The 21,110-nt window shown below is 36.8% G+C and overlaps 1 protein-coding gene across 1 annotated transcript in view; it reads right to left on the bottom strand.

Annotated features, from left to right (window-relative positions):
- Positions 1-345: 345 nt before the first annotated feature.
- LOC109105372 (carcinoembryonic antigen-related cell adhesion molecule 1-like) overlaps positions 346-21,110 on the bottom strand; it is a 51,149-nt gene continuing 30,384 nt past the window's right edge. The window contains exons 2-9 of the mRNA XM_042755558.1: positions 4,034-4,354; positions 3,089-3,364; positions 2,727-2,981; positions 2,260-2,368; positions 1,839-1,879; positions 1,629-1,651; positions 1,037-1,201; positions 346-853 (exon numbers count right to left, since the gene is read on the bottom strand). Coding sequence (XP_042611492.1) covers positions 842-853; positions 1,037-1,201; positions 1,629-1,651; positions 1,839-1,879; positions 2,260-2,368; positions 2,727-2,981; positions 3,089-3,364; positions 4,034-4,354 — 1,202 coding nt within the window. The 3' untranslated portion in view covers positions 346-841. The remainder of the gene's footprint in view (positions 854-1,036; positions 1,202-1,628; positions 1,652-1,838; positions 1,880-2,259; positions 2,369-2,726; positions 2,982-3,088; positions 3,365-4,033; positions 4,355-21,110) is intronic.

The following is a 21,110-nucleotide window of genomic DNA, read 5'->3' as shown; positions in this document are numbered from 1 at the left end:
TAACTTTAACCATTTTAACTTTTACATATAAAAGAAATGGCATACATACATTATAAATAAGAGAACAGTAGTTATATCACCTTTTTGGAAAAGATCATAAATGACATAATTAGACAATCAGATTTGTTTGTGTTTTCACCATGGATTTATTAAAGACTGCTTGTCTTCATTTCGTCTTCGTGTGTTTATCGACACAGCTCCGTGACACAGATAATATAACTCCCATATAAATAATGGACACAAAAATTTGATTATTAAAACAAAACAAAAAATGCCATTTATTTAATTTCCATTAGTAACACTGAGCTCATGTCTAAAGGTGAATTTAGTCATGAACGTAACCTGTTTTTCATTAACCACTATCACTTATTTTATTTGTCCAGTACAAGGAAGAAAGAATGAGGATGTGTCTTCTGATGTCTGTAAATTTAAAACATTATTTGACATAAAGACATTTGCAGAAGAGATCAAAATGAAATTCGAAACTAAAATACTGTAAACTTGTATTTTCTGTACTTGTGTTGGGAGAAAATCCATAGAATTAATTTAATCATTGTCAAGCAGACAAGACTGAACTACTCTTATTTATAACAAAGCATAATCAAGCCAAAATACTGAATAAATTAACACAGATGATGGGAATTCTATAAAGAACAGGTGTTAAATTTGCTTTCTACTGTGTGCACTACTTGACTTACTTTCTACTGTGATTCCATGTGGACCTTCACGTGAACATTTTAATGCCAGATCTCTAGATATGTAAATAAAGTACAGAAATATAATTAAATGTGTAAAAATGTTCAATATGCAGGAAGACTCAGTGCAGCAGATTTCAGTGTCTTCACTCCCTCACCTGCACACAAAAGAAGGGTTTGATACCTCAATGAAGATGTTACACAAGCATATAATAAAATAAACCAACCAAACAACTTCCTGTTTGTTTGACTGCAAGCATTTATTTTGTTATGCAGCTAAAGCACACATATGATGCACTACAATGGGACAAGCTGGATTTAAATATTATGAAACCGCTCACCTGAGGTGGAGGAGCCACTGGTTTGTTTGAAAGTTCATGTTTTACATTTTCATACACATTTTCATATTCAGGATTCTCGTATATATTAGATTCAATCCTCTTTCCCAGAATCGTTTCATCTCCTCGAGCATTCTGGAAATTAATGACCACTTCATAGTCCAAGTCCTACAAATAGTCATTTGTGTTTGTTAAATTACAACCTTAAACAATTATGATCACTTGAGGTGGAAGTCTGATAAAAAATGCTCATGTTGCTGACATTAAACAGTGGTAATGGCTATGAATATCATGATTGAATATCTGTCAGTGTCCATATATCTCAATTTCTATCTTAACAGTATGTCTTTGTGCAATAATACGTAAAAGATTAAAGTCCTTTTGAGCTGACTGTATAATATATTCATCCCTCTTGTTATAAAAGCCATACACTCTTTAATTGCCTTTACGAGATAAAGACCCAAGATACAAAATATGCTGAAGAACTGAATCTCAGTTAATAACACTAATTCATCTGACATCAGATTTACAGTTTTAAACAGATATCCATATAAGGTCAAATGGTTGTGATGAGTCAGAAATGAAAGTCACTCACTGTCTCCTGTCTGCTTTGTGCTGCTGTTTAAAGAAAGAAAAACTCAATGAGTTTGATACTGAAAGAAATATGTACTGTATCTGTAATAGTTAATCTGCAATCGATTATAGGATGGTCATTATCATGGTCAATCTAGCTAGAATTGGTGATGTCAGTTGTGCAATCAGATTATACTCATGTTGGCATTATTAATAAAACAAATAAACACACCTTCATTTGCCCCTCTATTTCGTTGAAGGTTTGGTTTTGGGCTGTGGTGGTAAAGACAAAGACATTTTATTACAACTATTTGCTTTTCTTCACCACATAAAGTAGCAACTTATAACAGCTGTTTCTACTGAGATCATGGTCATTTTGATTCTATGTGTATAAAATATCACAAACACCTATGGAGGAAATTCACGGTAATTGGAAACAATTTCGAGTTTGATATGTAATAATGTCATATATATAAATGTGATTTTTATATTTCTGGACTTCACAAGTCACATGTGGATCATTAAAGACCCTGATGGATTATTAAAGATCTGTTGGAACCTGATAAAAGTTGTGACTCATACACTCAGATATTTATGTGTAAAATGTGAGAGATGTGATTACAAATAACACAGATAGGTGCTAAATTACTCACATTTTCTTAGTTTTTGTTAAATAGACCATCAGGCCACAAATGCCTGAAACTGCCACTGAAACCCCAATGACAATCCCAGCTATCGCCCCTGATGACAGCCCTCCTCCTACTATGACAAAGAATAACAACAACAGATCAAGGTCATGTACGGCACACAATACTAATAGTAATGCACTTCAGCCTCAAAATTTTAATTAAAAAATAAATAAGTTTAAAACCACGTATTAAAAAGGTAGGCTATATGAACATATTGCGTTCCCATGGGAATGTATTTCATGTCTAATTATCTAAGCGTATTTGATTCAAAAAGCTGCAAAAGAGTGATTCAACATTTTATTGACAGCAATACGACAAAATAAAAGAGCAGAAAAACTTACAAAATAGTGTACTAAATATTTGTAAATGTAAAGTGCCTTTAAATAAATGGTAAATTAAGCTTATTCAGGTTAGTTTTGAACTATTCTCACCTTTAACTAGTAAAGCATGTTTTTGTGAGGCGTTTCTCTTTGTGACATTATTCCAGGCTGTGCATATGTAATCTCCACTGTGTGTGAAGTCAGTCTCATCTATGGTGAATGTGTCTGTGGTCACATTGGTCTCTGTTTCATTAAACTTCCAGCTGAATGAGGCAGCAGGTTCAGAATTTGCAGAACAAGAGAGCGACACACGAACCCCTAAATCCACCACATCCTGACCCTTAATAGAAACATCTTCTGGTCCATCTAGAGCATAAACAAAAGACTCACTGACAAACTGAGCACTGAAGAATGTCTGTATTTCATCAGGTTTGAGCTCAAATCATCTTGATGTTTGAATGTTTAACACTCACAGTTGATGATCAGGCTGAGATTTGCCGTCTCAGAGCTGACAGGGTTTCTATATGTACATTGATATTCTCCACTGTCTGATCTCTGCACTGGACTGATGGACACTGATCTGTTATCAGATGAGAAGATGGTGCTGTTGCTAGGAGACAGAGGACTGTTATCTTTCATCCACTGCACAGAGAGGATGCTGCCAGTTCCCTCAGATCTGATGTTAGCAGATGATTCTCCCTCTATTAATGATTCTTCTGGACCAATAAGTCTGATATTAGTTATATTTTCTGTATGAGTGTGAGACAAAGAATAAACACACTGGATTTAAAATGTTTTTCACATTTAGTGACCATTTCACATTTTCACAGTGTGGTCAAGGGTGGTACAGAAGGCCAATCAACAATGAAAGGAATGTTTATGTTTGAATATGTGCGCCCTATAGACTGTTTATCTCACTGTCTATTAAGATCGTCATAGTTTGTAACATATAATTATATTTTTAATGGATTTTCATAGCTGAAAGAATACTGAAAATCTGGGTCTCAGACAAGAGTAAATCAACAAAAATCAATACTGTAGTCTAAAAGTTATTTCAAAATAAATTATAAAGCAACAAATTTTCATGTAACAACATTTTAAAACCTTTAAACATGCGAGTAAAACTCGGATGTTTAACACTCATCTGTGCAAATCTGGTTCAGTAACAATCAACCACAAAGCTCACTGCAAAATAACAGCAGACTTGTGCATATCTCAAATATTATTATTATTATACTCTCATGAGCACTTCTGCTTGTCACTTGACATTTTTATACATCCGTTTCATTTACAGTATATTAAATTGCTTCGTCACTTTTTCCCCTTCCACACATTACATTCATTTCATATAATCATATATTAACCCTATATAGCCAATGCTTTGATATTAAATACTGAAGTTTAAGCAGCACACTCACCGAACACTTGTAGTGTAGTTTCTCCTGTAAGTTGGTCTCCAGCACTAGGCATTACAGTTATTGTGTATTTTCCAGAATCCTCCAGTGTCAGGTTCCGGAGCTCCAGAGCGAAAGTGTTTCTGTCAAAACTGGCTCTGTCTCTGTATGCTGAGACTATTATAGTTGAATCAGGCAGTGCTGACAATATAGCAGTTGATCCAAAATGCCACTGAACTGTATTAATTGATGTGGAGGGTGGGTTATCAGGAGCAAACACCACACCTTCTCCTACTGCTCCATTAGCCGGACCAGAAAACTGCAGGTCTTCCCCTAAATACTGGCCTATGTCAAAGAAAGAAAGAAAGAATAAAAGAAAGAGTCAACTAATTGCTCTAGACAAGGCATACTTTTTATCTGCTACAACTACTGTAGAATAATTAGTTGGAGTCACAACAACAAAAACAATGATTAATTGCAAAGGCTGACATACATTTTTTCTGCAATAACATAATTAAAATAGGCACAACTAAGTTATTATACACAGAAATTCAACATACAACGTTTTTGAATTACAAAAAAAAAAAAAAAAAAAAAAGCCTCACCCAAAAAGCGATAACATGCACAGCGTACAGTACAAACTATCAGAAACCATCATGATCGAGCTCTCAGCTGTCAGGAGCTGCTGCTTAAATCATCTGAACTATTTACATCAGTTTTCAGTCAATAATAAACTGCAGTTCTAGACAGAAGAGCTCACTGCGCCACCTAGCGCTGGATATTAACACGAGTGATCATTGCACCGGCTGCACCCGCGCGATGGATTGCGCAATCGCGGCTGGGAGGCGGCCGACGCCGCTGCGCTGGTGGAGGCCGCGTGATGCATTACGACTTATGTCGTCAGAAAATATAATTACAATCACTCATTGTTATGAAAGAGTTGATATTTGTTTATTGTTACGTTTGTGTTCTGTACATCTGTTATGGGTTAGGGACAACTAAATGGCTGATACAGATCGTTTACAACAGAGCACATAGAGAGAAATAGCCTACTAAAAAGGAAACAAAGTGCTTATACACCGTTTGTGTATGTTTGAGTATTGAGTATTATTGTCTGTCTGATGTCATGAAAATGTTAATCTGTAACAGACAGTATTCAGCAATATATTCTCATTTTCTTTTGATGTGTTGTCATAAGATTGTGCAAAGTGAGTTTGTGGACATAGAGCTTCATTTATATACGAAGAAGCCACTCTGGCAGTCACTGACACACAGTTGAAAGATAACTAATTTCTATCTTTGTTTATGTGTTTTTACAGCAATAAAACAATATATGTGCCACCAGAAGTCTCCGCCTCTTCTGTGTGTGCAGCACCTGTCTACCTTGACAGTGGCCTTCCTATCTGGTCTGGATTATCATCACAGGTAAGAGTAGAAAATTGAATTGTTTTTACACAATATTCAATGTATCCATTTTTTTAAGCGTTAACGGTATTTCTGTTAACCCAGCAGTGATTATGTTCTCCATTTACTATTTCAGTGAAGTGGAAGAATTTAATAGGGTGATTGAGAAAAGGGGACAGCAACCAGGTAGTAGGTAGTGTTGCTGCATACATCACAATGTGTGCTTTAAATATTTAAAGGTCAGGAAAAGTCATATCAGTAATTTATTTCTATTCAGATTTCTTGCATCCCTCTCTACTATTTTTTTTCTCAGTTCAGATGGGCTTTATTGACAAATGTTTCAAGAACACATGCATAAATATAAATAAACCACACACAAAAAAAAATGTATGTACAGATGTGCTGTATATAGAATAGGAATAAAATAAAATAAAAATAAGTTGTAGGGGTGTACTAGAATTTAGGGTGATAAATAAGATATCAATAAGTAAATAAGGTTATTGCACATACTTTAATTGCACAATGGTAAAACATTAACTGTGCATGAGGTCGACTGCCTGGCTGTCCTGGTATTCGGTGCTCTGTAACGCCGACCAGATGGCAAAAGTTCAAAAAGAAGATGGCTTGGATGTGATAGATCCAGAGGTGATTTTCTGAGCCCTTTTCCTCACTCTGGATGTATACAGTTCTTGGAGGGTAGGCGGGGGAGCACCAATAATCCTTTCAGCAGTCCGAACCATTCTCTGTAGCCTTCTGATGTCTGATTTTGTAGCTGAACCAAACCACACAGTTATTGAAGTGCACAGGACTCAGTGGCGGCAGAGTAGAACTGTTTCAGCAGCTCCTGTGGCAGGTTGAATTCCCTCAGTTGGCGAAGGAAGTACAACCTCTGCTGGGCTTTTTTAACAAAGTCGATGTAAGTGTCCCACTTCAGGTCCTGAGAGATGGTGGTTCCCAGGAATCTGAATGACTCTGTTGTTACAGTGCTGTCCATGATGGTGACTGGGGAGAGTACAGGGGGATTCCTCCTGAAGTCCACAGTCATCTCCACTGTTTTTGAGTGTGTTCAGCTCCAGGTTGTTAAGACTGCACCAGACATCCAGCTCTATAACCTCCTGTCTGTAAGCAGACTCGTCACCATCCTGGGGTGCATTTCCCAAAACCATAGTTGCTAACCTGTTAGCAACTTAGTTGGTTGGCAATGGGAAATTGCAATGCAACCAACAAAGTTCCTAACTTAGTTAGCAACTATGGTTTTGGGAAACGCACCCCTGGATGAGACAGATGACTCTAGTGTCATCTGCAAACTTCAGCTCAGTCATGCTTGACAGAGGGGTCAGTAGAGGTGCAGTCGTTGGTGTACAACGAGAAGAGCAGTAGGGAGAGGACGCAACCCTGAGGGGTGCCAGTGCTGTTGGTATGGATGCAGCGATTAACCGGTTTCACAATAAATCGCGCTTTAAAATGTCATGGTTAATCGTAAAGGCTCCGCTACACCTAGTGTTTCTGTTGCACAGAACGGAACAGTTGCAATTTGCGCAAAACGAAAACTAAGTTACACTAGCGGTGCACCAGCTTAAAATGCTGTGCTTATCAGAGACACGGAGGCTGCACACACTAGATTACCTATGACAGAGGAACCAAACAGCGATCCTTTATTTCCACCAGAAAAATGACTGAAGTCAATAGTTTGGGACTATTTTGGGTACACCAAGAATGGCCAGGGTGTCATTTAAATATTGCCATGAAAACTGCTGCTAAAGAGCAAATACACGGCTTTAAACTACTTTAATACACAAACTGAAGGCAAGTCTGACGTGAATCTACGGCTCATTAGCTCAGCATTCTGCCCGCTTCAGGTAAGACAGAGATGAAATTATGTGGTAAGATCACATTTATTTGAATTAATTAATTTTAACATTTAGCTACTTGAATCAATTATTCAATCCGGAGAGAGAGAACGAGAGGTGTGTGTGTGTGTGTGTGTGTGTGTGTGTGTGTGTGAACCTGCATCAGCACGTCTCTCTACAAACGTGTGTTTAGTTAAACAGTGATTTTACCCCCTCGTTGCTGATGAATATAATGAAGCAATTCAGTATCTAAGCTATTTTATTAATAAAAGTCACAGGCAGGGTTAACAACAAGTTTGTATCCTCCTGAATTTTATGTGTGCGCAGCGTGATCTCTGATCTCACAAACCAAAATAATAGACATGATCTTCTCAGGCCACATGTAAAATCCTGTGAATTATTATAAAAATTATTAAAGGGGTCATATGATGCGATTTAAAATTTTCCTTTCTCTTTGGAGTGTTTCAAGGTCTTGGTGCATAAAAAAAATCTGTAAAATTGCAAAGACTAAGGTCTCAAATCCAAAGAGATATTCTTTATCAAAGTTAAGACTCTGCCACGCCCCCCTAAAACGGCTCATTCAAACACGCCCCCACATATCTACATCACGATGTGGAAATATTTGCGTAATGCCACCCAAATGTTAACGCAAAGAAAGAAGGCGTGGTTTCAGTAAACGCAGTTAGTGTTGAAGCAGCCATATCAGGGAGATGCTGTGTGTATCTAGGCGAAAGCAAAAGCACTTTATTTGGCCTTCCAAAAGCAGATGCATTTAGGAAGCTTTAAGATTACTTACAACAGAACAGCAATGCATTTTATGGACGACTGTTTCATGAACCTATGAGAGGAGGTAATTCAGACTTTGCTACAACAATCTGGTGTTTCTGAATCGGCTACTGTACGTATGTTTTGTTATTAAAGTATTTGCTATTGACTGTTCAAATGCGGAGTTTTGTGTGTCGTGTGTGTGAGAGAGAGAGAGACATGGTCACACAGTAGAGTCAGCTTAACCGTCCGTGGCTTGTGTACTGCAAACACATACGAGCTTCATCACTGTGTCTGTCACACGACTCTGTTCCCCTTTCGGGCTTGAACATTATTAACTGTCTTTACATTTATTTTGAAAGATGAAGTTCAAAAACATGGAAAGGGGCGTTACATTTCCGACGAGTGCTTGCGGTGCTCGGCCAAACACAATGCACTGGGTCAGTTGGCCAATCAGAGCAGACTGCGTTTGTCAGAAGGAGGGGCTTTGTAGAAAACGATGAGTTTGAGATTGGTGGGGCATAGAGGACCTACAATAATGTACAGTATTTGAAAAATAATGTTTTTTGAACATTAAAGCATGTCAGCATATTCTGTTACACCAAATACACAAAATAATGATCTTTTAAAAAAGCATCTTATGACCCTTTTAAAATGAATACATATGGATGACAGTTGATTACAATAATAGTTCAGCTTATTCCACTCATTATTAATATTAATTAACAATTATTAATGTTTACAGAGCAGAGGTAACCTTTTTGATTCCAATTGGAGAGATGGACTTTTGTTTGTCTTTATTATTATTATTTTGTGCTGTATTATTGGTTACTGTGTTATTTCTGTTTCAAAAGGCAACAATAAATAACACTTTAATATCTAAAGAGTGTCCATGTGATTGTATACATTATAAATGCATAATAATCATCATAATCATAAAACCGTGACTATTTCTCAAACAATAATCGTACCAACAAAATCTATAATCGTTACATCCCTAGCTGGTGGTGCGGCTGTTGGATGTGAATTTACCAGTTCTCACTAGCTGTTGCCTATCTGTCAGAAAGCTGGTGATCCATTGAAAGCTAGAGCTAGGGACAGAGAGCTGGGTTAGTTTGGTCTGGAGGTATGTTGGGATGATGGTGTTGAAAGCGGAGCTAAAGTCCATAAACAGAATCCTCACATAAGACCCTGTTTTGTCCAGATGTTGCAGGATAAAGTGCAGTCCCATGTCGACTGCATCATCCATGGACCTGTTTGCTCGGTAAGCAAACTGCAGGGGGTCAAGTAAGGGTCCAGTAATGTCTTTCAGACAAATCACAATGGATTATTTACCAAGAGATGTGGATGCATGGGATTCTTTTGATTAAATATTTCTCGTAAGCATAGATGCGTTTTTACATTTTAGTATTTTAGTTAGCAAGTTCATAAAGAAACTTGCAAGAGGTTAAATTCACATGCGAGACTGCTGATTTGCCAGAAAACTTTTGTTATGCTCCACCTGAAGCTAATAAATCAACAAGATGTTTTTTGTCTTTGATCTAAGTACAGTTATGTGAGTCTAGAGTGTATACGCTGCACTAAACTTTGAAGAACAACACTCCAATGCGCAAACAAACAGATGAAGAGGAGGATGAAGAGGAGGATGATGACGGTCCAGTGCATACAAGGAGAAAGGTTTGTAGTTTTAGTTTCCACATTCTTATTTTTATGAAAGTAACTGAATGTAATTGCTTCAAGGATGTTAGAGTGAAGAGGATTTGTTTGTACTGTTAGTATTATAATTCTATAGAAGAACGTTCTTTTCAAATAATCTGTTAACTAAATATATAAGCGAGTTGCAGTGATTTTTATGATGACAATGTACTGCAGTCAAATTTATATGCATCAATATGTCTTGAGATCTTTTGCAGTAGCTGTGTCCTTTTACAGGTGCTTTGTAAGCAGACTTATATGTATGTACAGGTTCTCACCACTGCCAAAACACAGAATCACAGTTGTTGCATCTTTAGTTGTTTCTTCATTTAGCATGTAGAGACATACAGGAATAACTGAATATTTCTCTTAAATGTGCCACAAATTTATTTTAACCTATGTTTTGTAGTCATCCCAGAAGAAATAGCAGAAGTTTCTCAGACACCTGTGAACACCGAGCAGTGGACATTATTATAATTCTATGTCTGGACTAGCAAGGAGCAGCTAGAGTCAATGAGAAAGTGAGTTCAACTACATGTCTGCACTGACCATGATTATACTATATACTATAATGTTTTCTGCAAAACAAATGGGGGGAATCTTAACTGAAGAGACAAACTGACCAACAGGAAGCTATGGATCTATTAAATGTGTATTTTTCAAGCATTTTATTGTGGCATTCACTGTTATTTTTCTGCACAGTGATGACTAGTGAAAACTGTTTATACTAATTTACTTAAAAGTATAGTTAACCCAGAATTCTGTCATAATTTACATTATTACATCAATTCCCCCTCATTTTTTTTTAAAACCCCTGACTTAATTAATTTTTTTTTTTTTTTTTTTTGCAGAGCTCAAAAGAAGATACTTTGAAGAATGCTGGTAATCAAAACCAACAGGTTTGTCACGTGTAGACAACATAAAGGAAATAAATGATTTTCATTTTTGGGTAAACTATCTCTTTAATTAGGATGATACACACTTTAAATTTCAATCACACTGGACACAGCCACTTAACGTGCTAGAATTAAATGGGTAAATAATAATACGTAAATAGTCTTTCAAACAACATGTGCTTTAATACAATATATTTAATTTCATTTAGTTTTGTGCATTCAGTTAGACCTTTAGTAATAGATACTTGTGCATTATGTGCTCTTTACAGATGCAGAAATGAAAGCTCCAAAGCAAAGAACTTGCTGGACTAAGATGTGGAAAGACATGCTGCACAATGACTCACAATGAGCAACAACCAAAAGCTATATCCACTGATTACCTTTAAAAATGATTCATAGTAACAGTTAGGTAATAATTATTTAAATTATTTTACCAAGTACAAATGTTTAATTCCAAAACTTTGCCATTTACCAATGTTTACCTTTATTTATTAAATGTTACAGTCGAAGTGTACATATAAATGCCGTACTCCAAGTAAATGCATGGTTATTTTGCAAAATGTGTTAAATATTTTATCTACACTTATTGTATAACTGCTGTTTTTTGCTGTGATTGCATGGTTTTGTAAATAAAATTTCCCCATGCCAGCTTGGTCAAGCTAATTATTAAATGGACTTTAAAATTGCTTTCATAATAATTAGATGTTTATAGATTTAAGTCATGTTATTTATGTATTATGATCTATATAATTAAAAAGAAAGTAAACGTTTTGTCTAGGTAACGTTATCAATTTTAAATGAAATATTAATGAACAGTACAGTAGAGTCTGGCGAGTCTGGCGAGTGTTAGATGTTCTTCAATTAACTCCAATACCTTTTGCTGGAACCACCGCTCCAAATCCTGTTACTCCTGTCTCCAGATTCTTAGTAACATCAGTATAGATCTGTGTAAAGTTTTTATATACTTCTGAAACATACTCATTAAACACACCTAATAATCAGCCTCTTCTTCTTTCCTTTTCATCTCTAAAAGATACCAATCTACCTCATGACTAATAATCTTCCATGGGGCTATGACTGAATGTGCTACTGTAGGACTAAACTTCATATCAAAGACCCCAAGCACTTTTGCCACTTCATTCCCTAGCCTACCAAAATTGTCCTTCTTACTCCTATTCTCTCAGCATTCCTTTAACACATCTTTTATGGGGTGCAATTCATTATGCCCTTGCAGATTAGCCCAGTAATTTGCTATCAGATGCCTCCTCCTCAATACCAGTGCCATTTCTCCCATTTGTACTTGTTTTGCAGAAACTGGCGAACTTTTAAAAGCCCCACTGCACACTTTCAATGCCTGTGCCTAAATTAGATCCAATTCTTTCCTAAAGATACCTAGCTGCTGAAATATACACTATACTACCATAGTCCATCATAGATCTTGTCATAGCCACATAAATTCTTTTCAATCATTGAAAACTTGCACCTCATTCTCTACCAGACAAGCGTCTCCATAACATTTATTTTTTTGCTTTTCTCTTGTATTCTTATAATATGATCTGCCCATGTCAAACAAGAATCAAACAGGCCCACTAAAAATGTAAACTTTCCTTTCTGGTTCTTTACTATACAGCCTTATTTCCAGCTTTCATCAATCCTTACTTGGGCGTAACTTGTAGCAAGGGGCAAGACATCTCAAAACGAGATGTTGTCAGCAAGATGGCCACTTGTATAGACACAAAATATGACAATATTTTTCCCGAGATAACCATTTAAATTGAAGTGTACAAGTCATTTTCATACAGTAGTATTTGTTTCTGGAGATGATAAATTTATTAAAACCTAACCTTCCTTGGCATTCTGGCTTTTATCTGTTATTTACTTTTAACCTTCCTATTATCCAAGGTGTCAGTTCTTTTAGCTGTATAAAACCTAAGAAATAACAAATTTTGACACACGTTTTGGTTGTTTTGGGTGGTATTTGGGTCACTATATCATGCTATAATTTTATTATATTCACTATAATTTTATATATTCAGTATGATATTCAAAAAACTTATCTAACCTAACATAACCATGTAGTATTGCGAGAACCACTGATAGTTCACATGACCACCCCCACCATGATACCATAACAACCCCACCATTAAAAAATACCATCAGCACCACACCATTATCATCATCACTGCTGCCAACTTTCGCGTGACAAATAAGCAACCGCATCTTTAAAAAACAAGCTGAAAAAACAAGCCCAATATTATTTGATTATTTATTATCATGATTTTTATTTATGATCAATTATTTATTACCAGTAAATGAGCCTGCAACATATTAAACTGAAACCACTCTTTTATTTGAAATGCAAAATCAGGATTTATTTTACAAAAATCAGGAAACTGCAACAAAGTGGGAGGTACTGTACGCACTATCCACTCCAATCATCTCAAACCTCCAGTCACATGTGAGCAGAATAGGATTGTAGAGATGGAAAAGGAGAAAAGACAAGAGCTTAAAGGGGAGCTGTAAAATAGCCACATATTTATAGCCTAATAAAATACACTACCAGTCAAAAGTTTGGGACCAGAACGATTTTTAATGTTTTTTACAGGAGTTTCTTATGCTCATCAAGGCTGCATTTATTTGATCAAAAATACAGGAAAAAATCTAATACTATGAAATATTATGTAAAATAACATTTTTCTATTTTAATATACATTAAAATCTATTTATTCCTGTGATGCAAAGCTGAATTTTCAGCTGCAGTCTTCAGTGTCACATGATCCTTCAGAAATCATTCTAAAATGCTGATTTATTATCAGTGCTGGAAACTGTTGTGCTGCTTAATATTTTTTTTTTGGAACCTGTGATACTTTTTTTTCAGGATTCTTTGATGAATAAAAAGTTAAAAAGAAGAACATAAAAAAAAAAAATAAATATTATATAACAAAATCCACTACCCAGGACGTGTTACATTGATAAGAAGTGATATCAAACATTAATATTGAAGGAAATGAAAACTTTTATTCAGAAAGGATGTGTTCAGTTGTTAAGAAGTGATAGCAAAGATTTATATTGTTAGAAAAGATTTCTATTTTGAATAAATGCTGTTCTTTTTAAACTGTATAGCAAAAAGTATCACAGTTTCCAAAAAAAACATTTGGCAGCACAACTGTTGCCAACAATGATAATTCTAATAATAAATCAGCATATTAGAATGATTTCTGAAGGATCATGTGACACGTTGTAACACTAATGAGCGGATGGTATTCAACCATCTGTTTCATATTAATGAATCCTGACTCTCTAACACATCCTGCACTCAGAGACAAGAACTTAAAAAAAAAAAAAAAAAGATAAGGACTTTTGTTTTTACAACATCCTCCAACATAAAACCCCCCCTCGGGCGCAACGATGTCGATGACATCTCAGCCCTCGTGACATTTATTACACCTTCGAGATGATCCAGAGACACTCTCGTGAGCATCAAAGGAAAGATAAACACCCGCCCTTTAATCACAGCACGACGACATTCCAGACACACACACACACCCACACGAGCATTTCTGGCTAACACTTTTGATAAACTACCTCTAAATGTATTAAATGTATCTCTTTATGTGCTTAGATGTCTTCACGTGATATAGTGGAATAGATATAATGTTTACTGTGTGTTTAATCAAACTTTATATGCCTGTAGTTAGGAACAACTCTGTATCTCTGTATCCCTGACTCGCAAAGTTATAGTTTATGGTGTCTGTATGATCGTAGAAACCCGACTGTGACGAATCTCAACGGCAAATTACACAAAGATGCATTGTTTCAGAAGTACAATCTTTCTGAGGAAAAATGTGTAATTTTGTCATCGCCATAAATTAGACCAGTGGGCGGAAGGAATCAGCAGACAAAGAAGATTTTTCCCGCCTCAGTTTCTCACACCTCATTGGTTCATAAGGTGACATAGGTGTGAACCAACCTTTCAATAAAAACAAAGGAAAACCCTTGTTCTTGGCATTCCGCCAGAGAAAGAGGGGGGGTTTCCCAGGTTCGTGATCGGACTTCTCAAGAAGTCCCTCCGTTTGTTCTTCTTTACTTTTTCATTTTATCTTAGTTTTTCTTTATTGTCTTCTGATATTTGACTTCGTTCAATTGTCCTCACGAGCCAAACGAACTTAAGTCTAATCATCTTTTGGCAAAGTTTACATTCGCGTTAACCACGAACTCACGCATCATCAGCTCCGGACCGGACAACGCAGAAGCTACAACAACGGACAATTTGAGCTCAGCTACACACAAGAGCCAAATCAAAGCAAGTATTTTCTTATATCGCAACTTAAAAATTGCTGTTTAAGGTTGTCTAGGCTATTCCACTTTTGTGAAATTATCCAATGACTTGGAGTCTCTCACAAAGTTAACGGTTTGAAAATTGTCACTCTGAGATCTGCCTTCCCTCTTTCTCTCTCTCTCTTTCTCTCTTTCTCTTCCTCTCTATCTCATTACTATTTTCGTTTGATTATCTTGTTTAAATTGTATTGTTTGTTTTGCTATATACTCATATTTACTCTGTGTGAATTGTAGTTATGTACTCTTTAGTCCGCTTTTATTAAATACAATAATTTGCTTGAATTGAACCGTTTTATTGCTCATCAAGATCGAAGTCCCTGAATCGTGTGATCTAAGCTACAAGCTTTGTTTTCTAGGAATTACTATTCAGTAATCTAAATACTACAGACACAGAAAATATTGTTCTTCCTGATCATAATATAAAAATCAACTGCACAAACAAAGAATAGTAAAAATAATCATATTTTATAACTCAGCATAACATCAACTTCACCGTAAAAAAAAAAAATCAAAATAACTGTAGCGTGAACCAGACAAATTAAAGATTCGATCGGGAGCCTGGTTGAAACATGAGCCGAATTCCACAGAAAGGCAGGATGTTGTAAATCAACTCCTAGCACCACAGTCTGAAGCAAGATAACTAACCAACTCTTTCACAGAACAGCTTTCAACATTAACACCATTAGAACAATTATTGACAATTTCAATTCGAAGAAGAGATTGTCTAATTTGGGGCAAGTAATCGAAGAGATGGACAGTCTGACCCTCACATGTAAAGCCATGAGAGTAAACCAAGATCTTTGGATTGACTTCCCCCCACCTAGCAAAACCAGACTGAAATTCCTAAGGAGACCTGTTAACCCCTCTGGTCTTCACAGGAGATATCCTTACTCCCCAGAATGGCACAGAGAATGCCTTCCAATGCATATATGCACCAAAATGAACTCAAAAAAGACTTCTAAATGGATATCAGTCCATTGCTTAACTCCATTTTATACCTGTAACCCACACATTTGACTTTAATGTTTCTAATCACTTATTGTGTATGTCTTTTTTTAATAACTCTTGAATAGCTTAAGGGATCATATTCATGTTTAGTATGTGTGTGTTCGAATCTTCTTGCTTGAAACGTTTCTGACCATCAGTTATTTGTCAAATGTATCATATTCTTGTTATAGGAATCATGTCCAAATTATACCCTGCAAGAGCGGGAAAATTTGGACCACGTGCTTGATAAGATAACATATGATTTATGAATGGGTGGGACAAACATTGCAACACACCGAGAAAAGACAATATCTAATTGGTCAAGACAACATTTGAGGTGTGGCCAAAATGCCAGTTTAAATACTCAGGACACCATCAAATTTTGTTTTTAGCTTTGAGCTTGCATTTAGCTTTTGCTATCAGTCATGCCGGCTTTTAGCCTGCTTTTTAGCTTTGCTTTTAGCTTTAGCTTTTAGTCATGCTTTGTCATCACTTTTTGCGTTCTTCGAGCGCCGTTCCAGCGTGCTTCGGCCTGCACGCCTGCTGCTACTTAGCCAAGATGAGAAGAAACACCACCTAGTCTCGTCAAACTTTACTTCTTTTCTTTTCCGTTTGAGAGTTTCGTGATTCTGAGTTAAGTTTTGTAACGCCGTGTCTCCGAACCTAACAACTACATACCAACAAACTAAAAAAAACCCACAACTCCGCATCTTCAGCCTACGCCCAACCACGGACTTCCCAAGACGTCACTTCAACGACTACTGAACTTCCAGCCAATCAGCAACCTCGGGAAACCACCTTTTAAGCGACAACAAAGGGAACCCCGTTACACAGGCATCACAAGTAACGTACCTCCAGACTGATCTGTACTGGTGTTATCTAATATAATTTTAACCTAATTGATGAACTCAATGCGAGGGTTAATTAAGTGATTGATGGTTTTTAATGTATATGCAATTTCTCGTATTGCTGTAAACTTGGGATTTCACATTTTCATTCTCTTAAACTCATTCTTTCCTAACGTTCTATCCTCCTGCAACTTGTGTGAATGTGTGAGTGTGTGTGCTTATGTGTTAGATTAGTTTATGTCTTAGATTTATCTAATAAAGCCTTATTTATATTGAAAAGAGAAGTATCTTGTGTTTTGTGCTCACAAGTTAATGTCTTAAACTGCCGATCTTGTTACTGTGCTAATTAATAGTGTTTTCACTATACTTTGGATATTAATATCCAGCGCAGATTTGATGTTAAACGGCTCGTTCAGTGAATCGCTGGCCGTTTCAGTGATCAGCCGTGAAACAGTGATTCTGTTCAAATTCCCTTTAAAATCTTAAATGATTCCCTTTGAGCTAAATTGACCTGTTTCACTTACAGTATTAATGGTGGCGCGAATGCGGGCAGTTTAAAGGAGCCATGTGTAATGTCTGGCAAAAAATCTAGTCATACTCCACATTCCATACCAGATGGGGGCAGTATGCCTCAATAAAGTGAATTGGTCTACTCTAGAGTAACAAACGAGAAACGGCATAGTCTCTATGCTCCGCCCCTACCTTCACAACAACCCTAGAGCCATAGCCGAAGCCTAAGAGGACGTTTTGCCTCCAGAGGAACGTTGGGTGATGTCAAGTGATTTTGAAACATGACATCTTCAAGCTACTCCCCTTCACCTTTACCAGTGAATATGTTCATATTCGTTTTGTTCATATTACATTTTGAGTTGTATATACACATTATTTGAATTAAATTAATTTGACAGACAGCATTCTGTCAACATCAGACAGCTGATGTTGACCAAGCTAGCGCCAACCAACGTAACCAGAGCTGCCAACTCTCAAGCATTCACCGTGAGACACACGCAATTGACTCTTTTCACACGCTTTCAAAAACTTGACCGCTCTGAATATAGTGAGTGAGTGAGTGCGCGCGCGGCCGGGACGCTCTCTCTCTCTCTCTCTCTCTCTCTCTCTCGGGTTCATTATCATCGAAGACATTTCGAGCTTCTTAGGTAATGTTACATTTTAGCATCAGCTTGGTAGAGACGGGCTTTGGTAGATAACAGGTGTGAAAACCGGATCGGATCTGTGGGTAAGTTATAGCTAGCTAATTATCAAACGCAGCTACGGTTAGCCATTGCTAACATTAGCACGTTTATCGAACAGCCTTCGATACATTTCTATGTTATAACTTCCCGGAAAAAAGTACGCAAACATATAAAACAAACTTCTAGCGAAATACCAACAGCATCTTACTTACCAATCCAAAAGAAATGTTGCAAGTTAGGAGTCGAACCTCATTTCTTTCAAGTCCATCAGTTGTCTCCAGCGATGGAAAGCAGTGCCGATGTTTACTCTGGTTCGGCTCCTTTTCTTATCGGATTTGATTTGTGATTCCGAGCGCGGTTGGTTCCCTGTGTTTTCCCATCCTTCCACTCTCTTCCCTGAACTGAAATGAAGTAGTGGGCTGTACCTTCCACTCGATTGACATTAGGTTCAAGTACGCCCACAAGCCGTGCGAGTTATTCGTGTATTGCAGGTTGGCTGGTGGTTATGTTGCCCGCATACCGCCTCCCATGGCCGAAACTGGTATAACGACACCTGTCGGGCCGTGGCTAGTAATGCTAATGCTAATTAAGGTTGATATCTCTGCAGCACTATAACTTGACATTTTTTTAATGACATCATCGCCATTATTTCTTCTCATTCTTTTGATGCGTGTAGGTCATTTTTTGGATATTTTTACCTCAATTAGTACAAATTTCACCTTAAAACTAAATTGTGAGCATAAACCAAGTTATTTAATCTTTTCTGTTGCTGCGGATGAAAGATGAGAAGCTGATTCGAGACGTGTGTGACCCGTGACGTAAGCAGCGCACGACCGCTTGAATAAAATAAACGCCAAACGAACAGAAATCTTAAAAATTGACGACGGCGGTTGGTAGCACTGAACTGTGACTGGAGCAGAGATGGTAGGAAGTGACGATGGATCAGGAAGTGAACAGGAGGAATGGATGGAAGAAGCTGGTGAGGGAGGTAGGAATGAAATGGAGTGGAACCTAGTAAATAGGAAAAGGAAGAAAGTACATCAACATAATACGGATAGTGATAATGAGGAAAGTAATCGAAGAATTGTGGAAAGGAAGGAAGAACATAAGGTTATCATTCAATTTGAAGTGCCTGGATCAAAGAACCCATTAAAGATAACGGAAGCACTTAAAATGAAGCTAGGGAACATTAAGTATGCAAAAACATTACGTGACGGAAATATAATGCTAATATGCAGAGATGAAAAGCAGAGAGAAAAAGCATTGCGATTAAAAACACTGGCAAGTAATTCAGTAAAATGCTCAAAATGCGAAGAGAGGAAAACAACTAAAGGTGTCATATATGGAATTCCAACAGAAGTGTCAGAGGATGAGATTAAAAAGAGTTTAACTGGAGCAAAGGTTTGCAAAGTTAAACGGATGCAGTATACAAGGGATGGGGTGAGGAAAGACAGTTTGTCTGTAATGATCCAGTTCGAAGAAGAAGTATTGCCAACAAGAGTGATGGTTGGGTTTATGAGCTACAATGTAAGGGAATATGTAGCACCGCCGTTGAGATGCTTTAAATCCCAAAGATATGGGCATGTGGCTGCTATATGTAAAGGTAGGCAAAGGTGTGGTAAATGTGCAGGAGAACATCAATATGGGGAGTGTGGAGAAAATGTTAAACTGCAATGCTGTAACTGTGGGGGAGAACACAGCTCAGCATATGGAGGATGTGAAGTCAGGAAAAGGGCAATAAAAGTCCAAAATGTCAAGATGACAGAAGGAATATCATATGCTGATGCTATTAAAAGAGTGAAAAGTAGTGAAGCACCAAAAATAAATGAATCCACAAGTGTGAAAAACCCAAAATCAAAAGAATCAGTGCAGAATCAACAAGGATTCGTTAGTGGTTGATAAAATTAAATTTGTAACATTCGTGGCAGAGGTGATTAATTGCTCGGCTCAAACTACAAGTAGAACAGAAAGAATTAAGATAATAATTAGGGCAGCTGAGAAATATTTGGACATAAGAGAAACAACAGTAGAGTCAGTTAAAGAAGCACTTGTAGGTGGTCCCCAAGGTTCGCAGGCTACTAATGGGGTAGGTACATAACGTATTTTGAGATAATTCAGTGGAATGCAAGGAGTTTTTTAGCAAATGGGCAGGAATTTAAAAAAGTATATTGAAGATTTACAACAGAAACCAAAGGTTATTTGTGTACAAGAAACGTGGTTAAAACCTCATCTTGATTTTAGAATTGAAGGCTATGAAAGTGTAAGGAAAGACAGGGAAATAGGAACAGGTGGAGGTGTATTAACTTTTATTGAACAAGGAGTGAGGTATAGAGAGATTAGTAATAATGAAAAAGAAGTTGTTATGGTAGAAATCTGGACTGATAAAGGTAGCGTCAGGGTGATCAACTTATATAACCCATGTAAAAAATTACAAAAAGAAAAATTAGAAGAATTGGTGGAATTAAGTGGGGATAAAGTGGTGTGGTGTGGTGACTTTAATAGTCACAGCACTTTATGGGGTAGTAAAAATACAGATTTTAATGGTAAAGTAATTGAAGAATTATTGGATGAAAATGGACTGGTGTGTATTAATGATGGATCAGGAACTAGGGTGAACATTGTAAATGGCCAGGAGTCAGTACTAGATCTTACATTGGTATCAGAAAATATGGCAAGCATTTGTACATGGAAAGTTTTGAAGGAAACAACAGTAGGGAGTGATCATTATCCAGTAAAGAAGCAGAATTGGTGTTAAAATACAAAAGGCAGAACAAGGAAACCTAGAAAGATGGAAATTAAAGAATGCAGGATGGGAAGTATTCAGTTATATTTGTAGTAATAGAATTATTGAAATGGATGACCAGGAAGATGGAATAGAAGAATATAATGGAAAAATAAGTAATATTATACATAAAACGGCGACAGAGATAATAGGAAAGAAAACAGCAGTTAGGAAAAGGAAGTCAGTACCATGGTGGAATAAAAAGTGTGAAGAAGTGATACAACAAAGGAATAAAGCATTTAAGAAAGTTAAATCATCGTATTTATACTCGGACCTTATAAAGTATAAGAAAGCACAAGCTATAGTAAGGAAAACTATTAAAACAGCTAAAAGAAACTATTGG

The sequence above is a fragment of the Cyprinus carpio genome, unplaced genomic scaffold, assembly GCF_018340385.1.
Source record: "Cyprinus carpio isolate SPL01 unplaced genomic scaffold, ASM1834038v1 S000006723, whole genome shotgun sequence".
Classification (NCBI taxonomy): Eukaryota; Metazoa; Chordata; class Actinopteri; order Cypriniformes; family Cyprinidae; genus Cyprinus; species Cyprinus carpio.
Note: the sequence above shows the minus strand (reverse complement) of the source record. Positions and strands in the feature narration are given on the sequence as shown.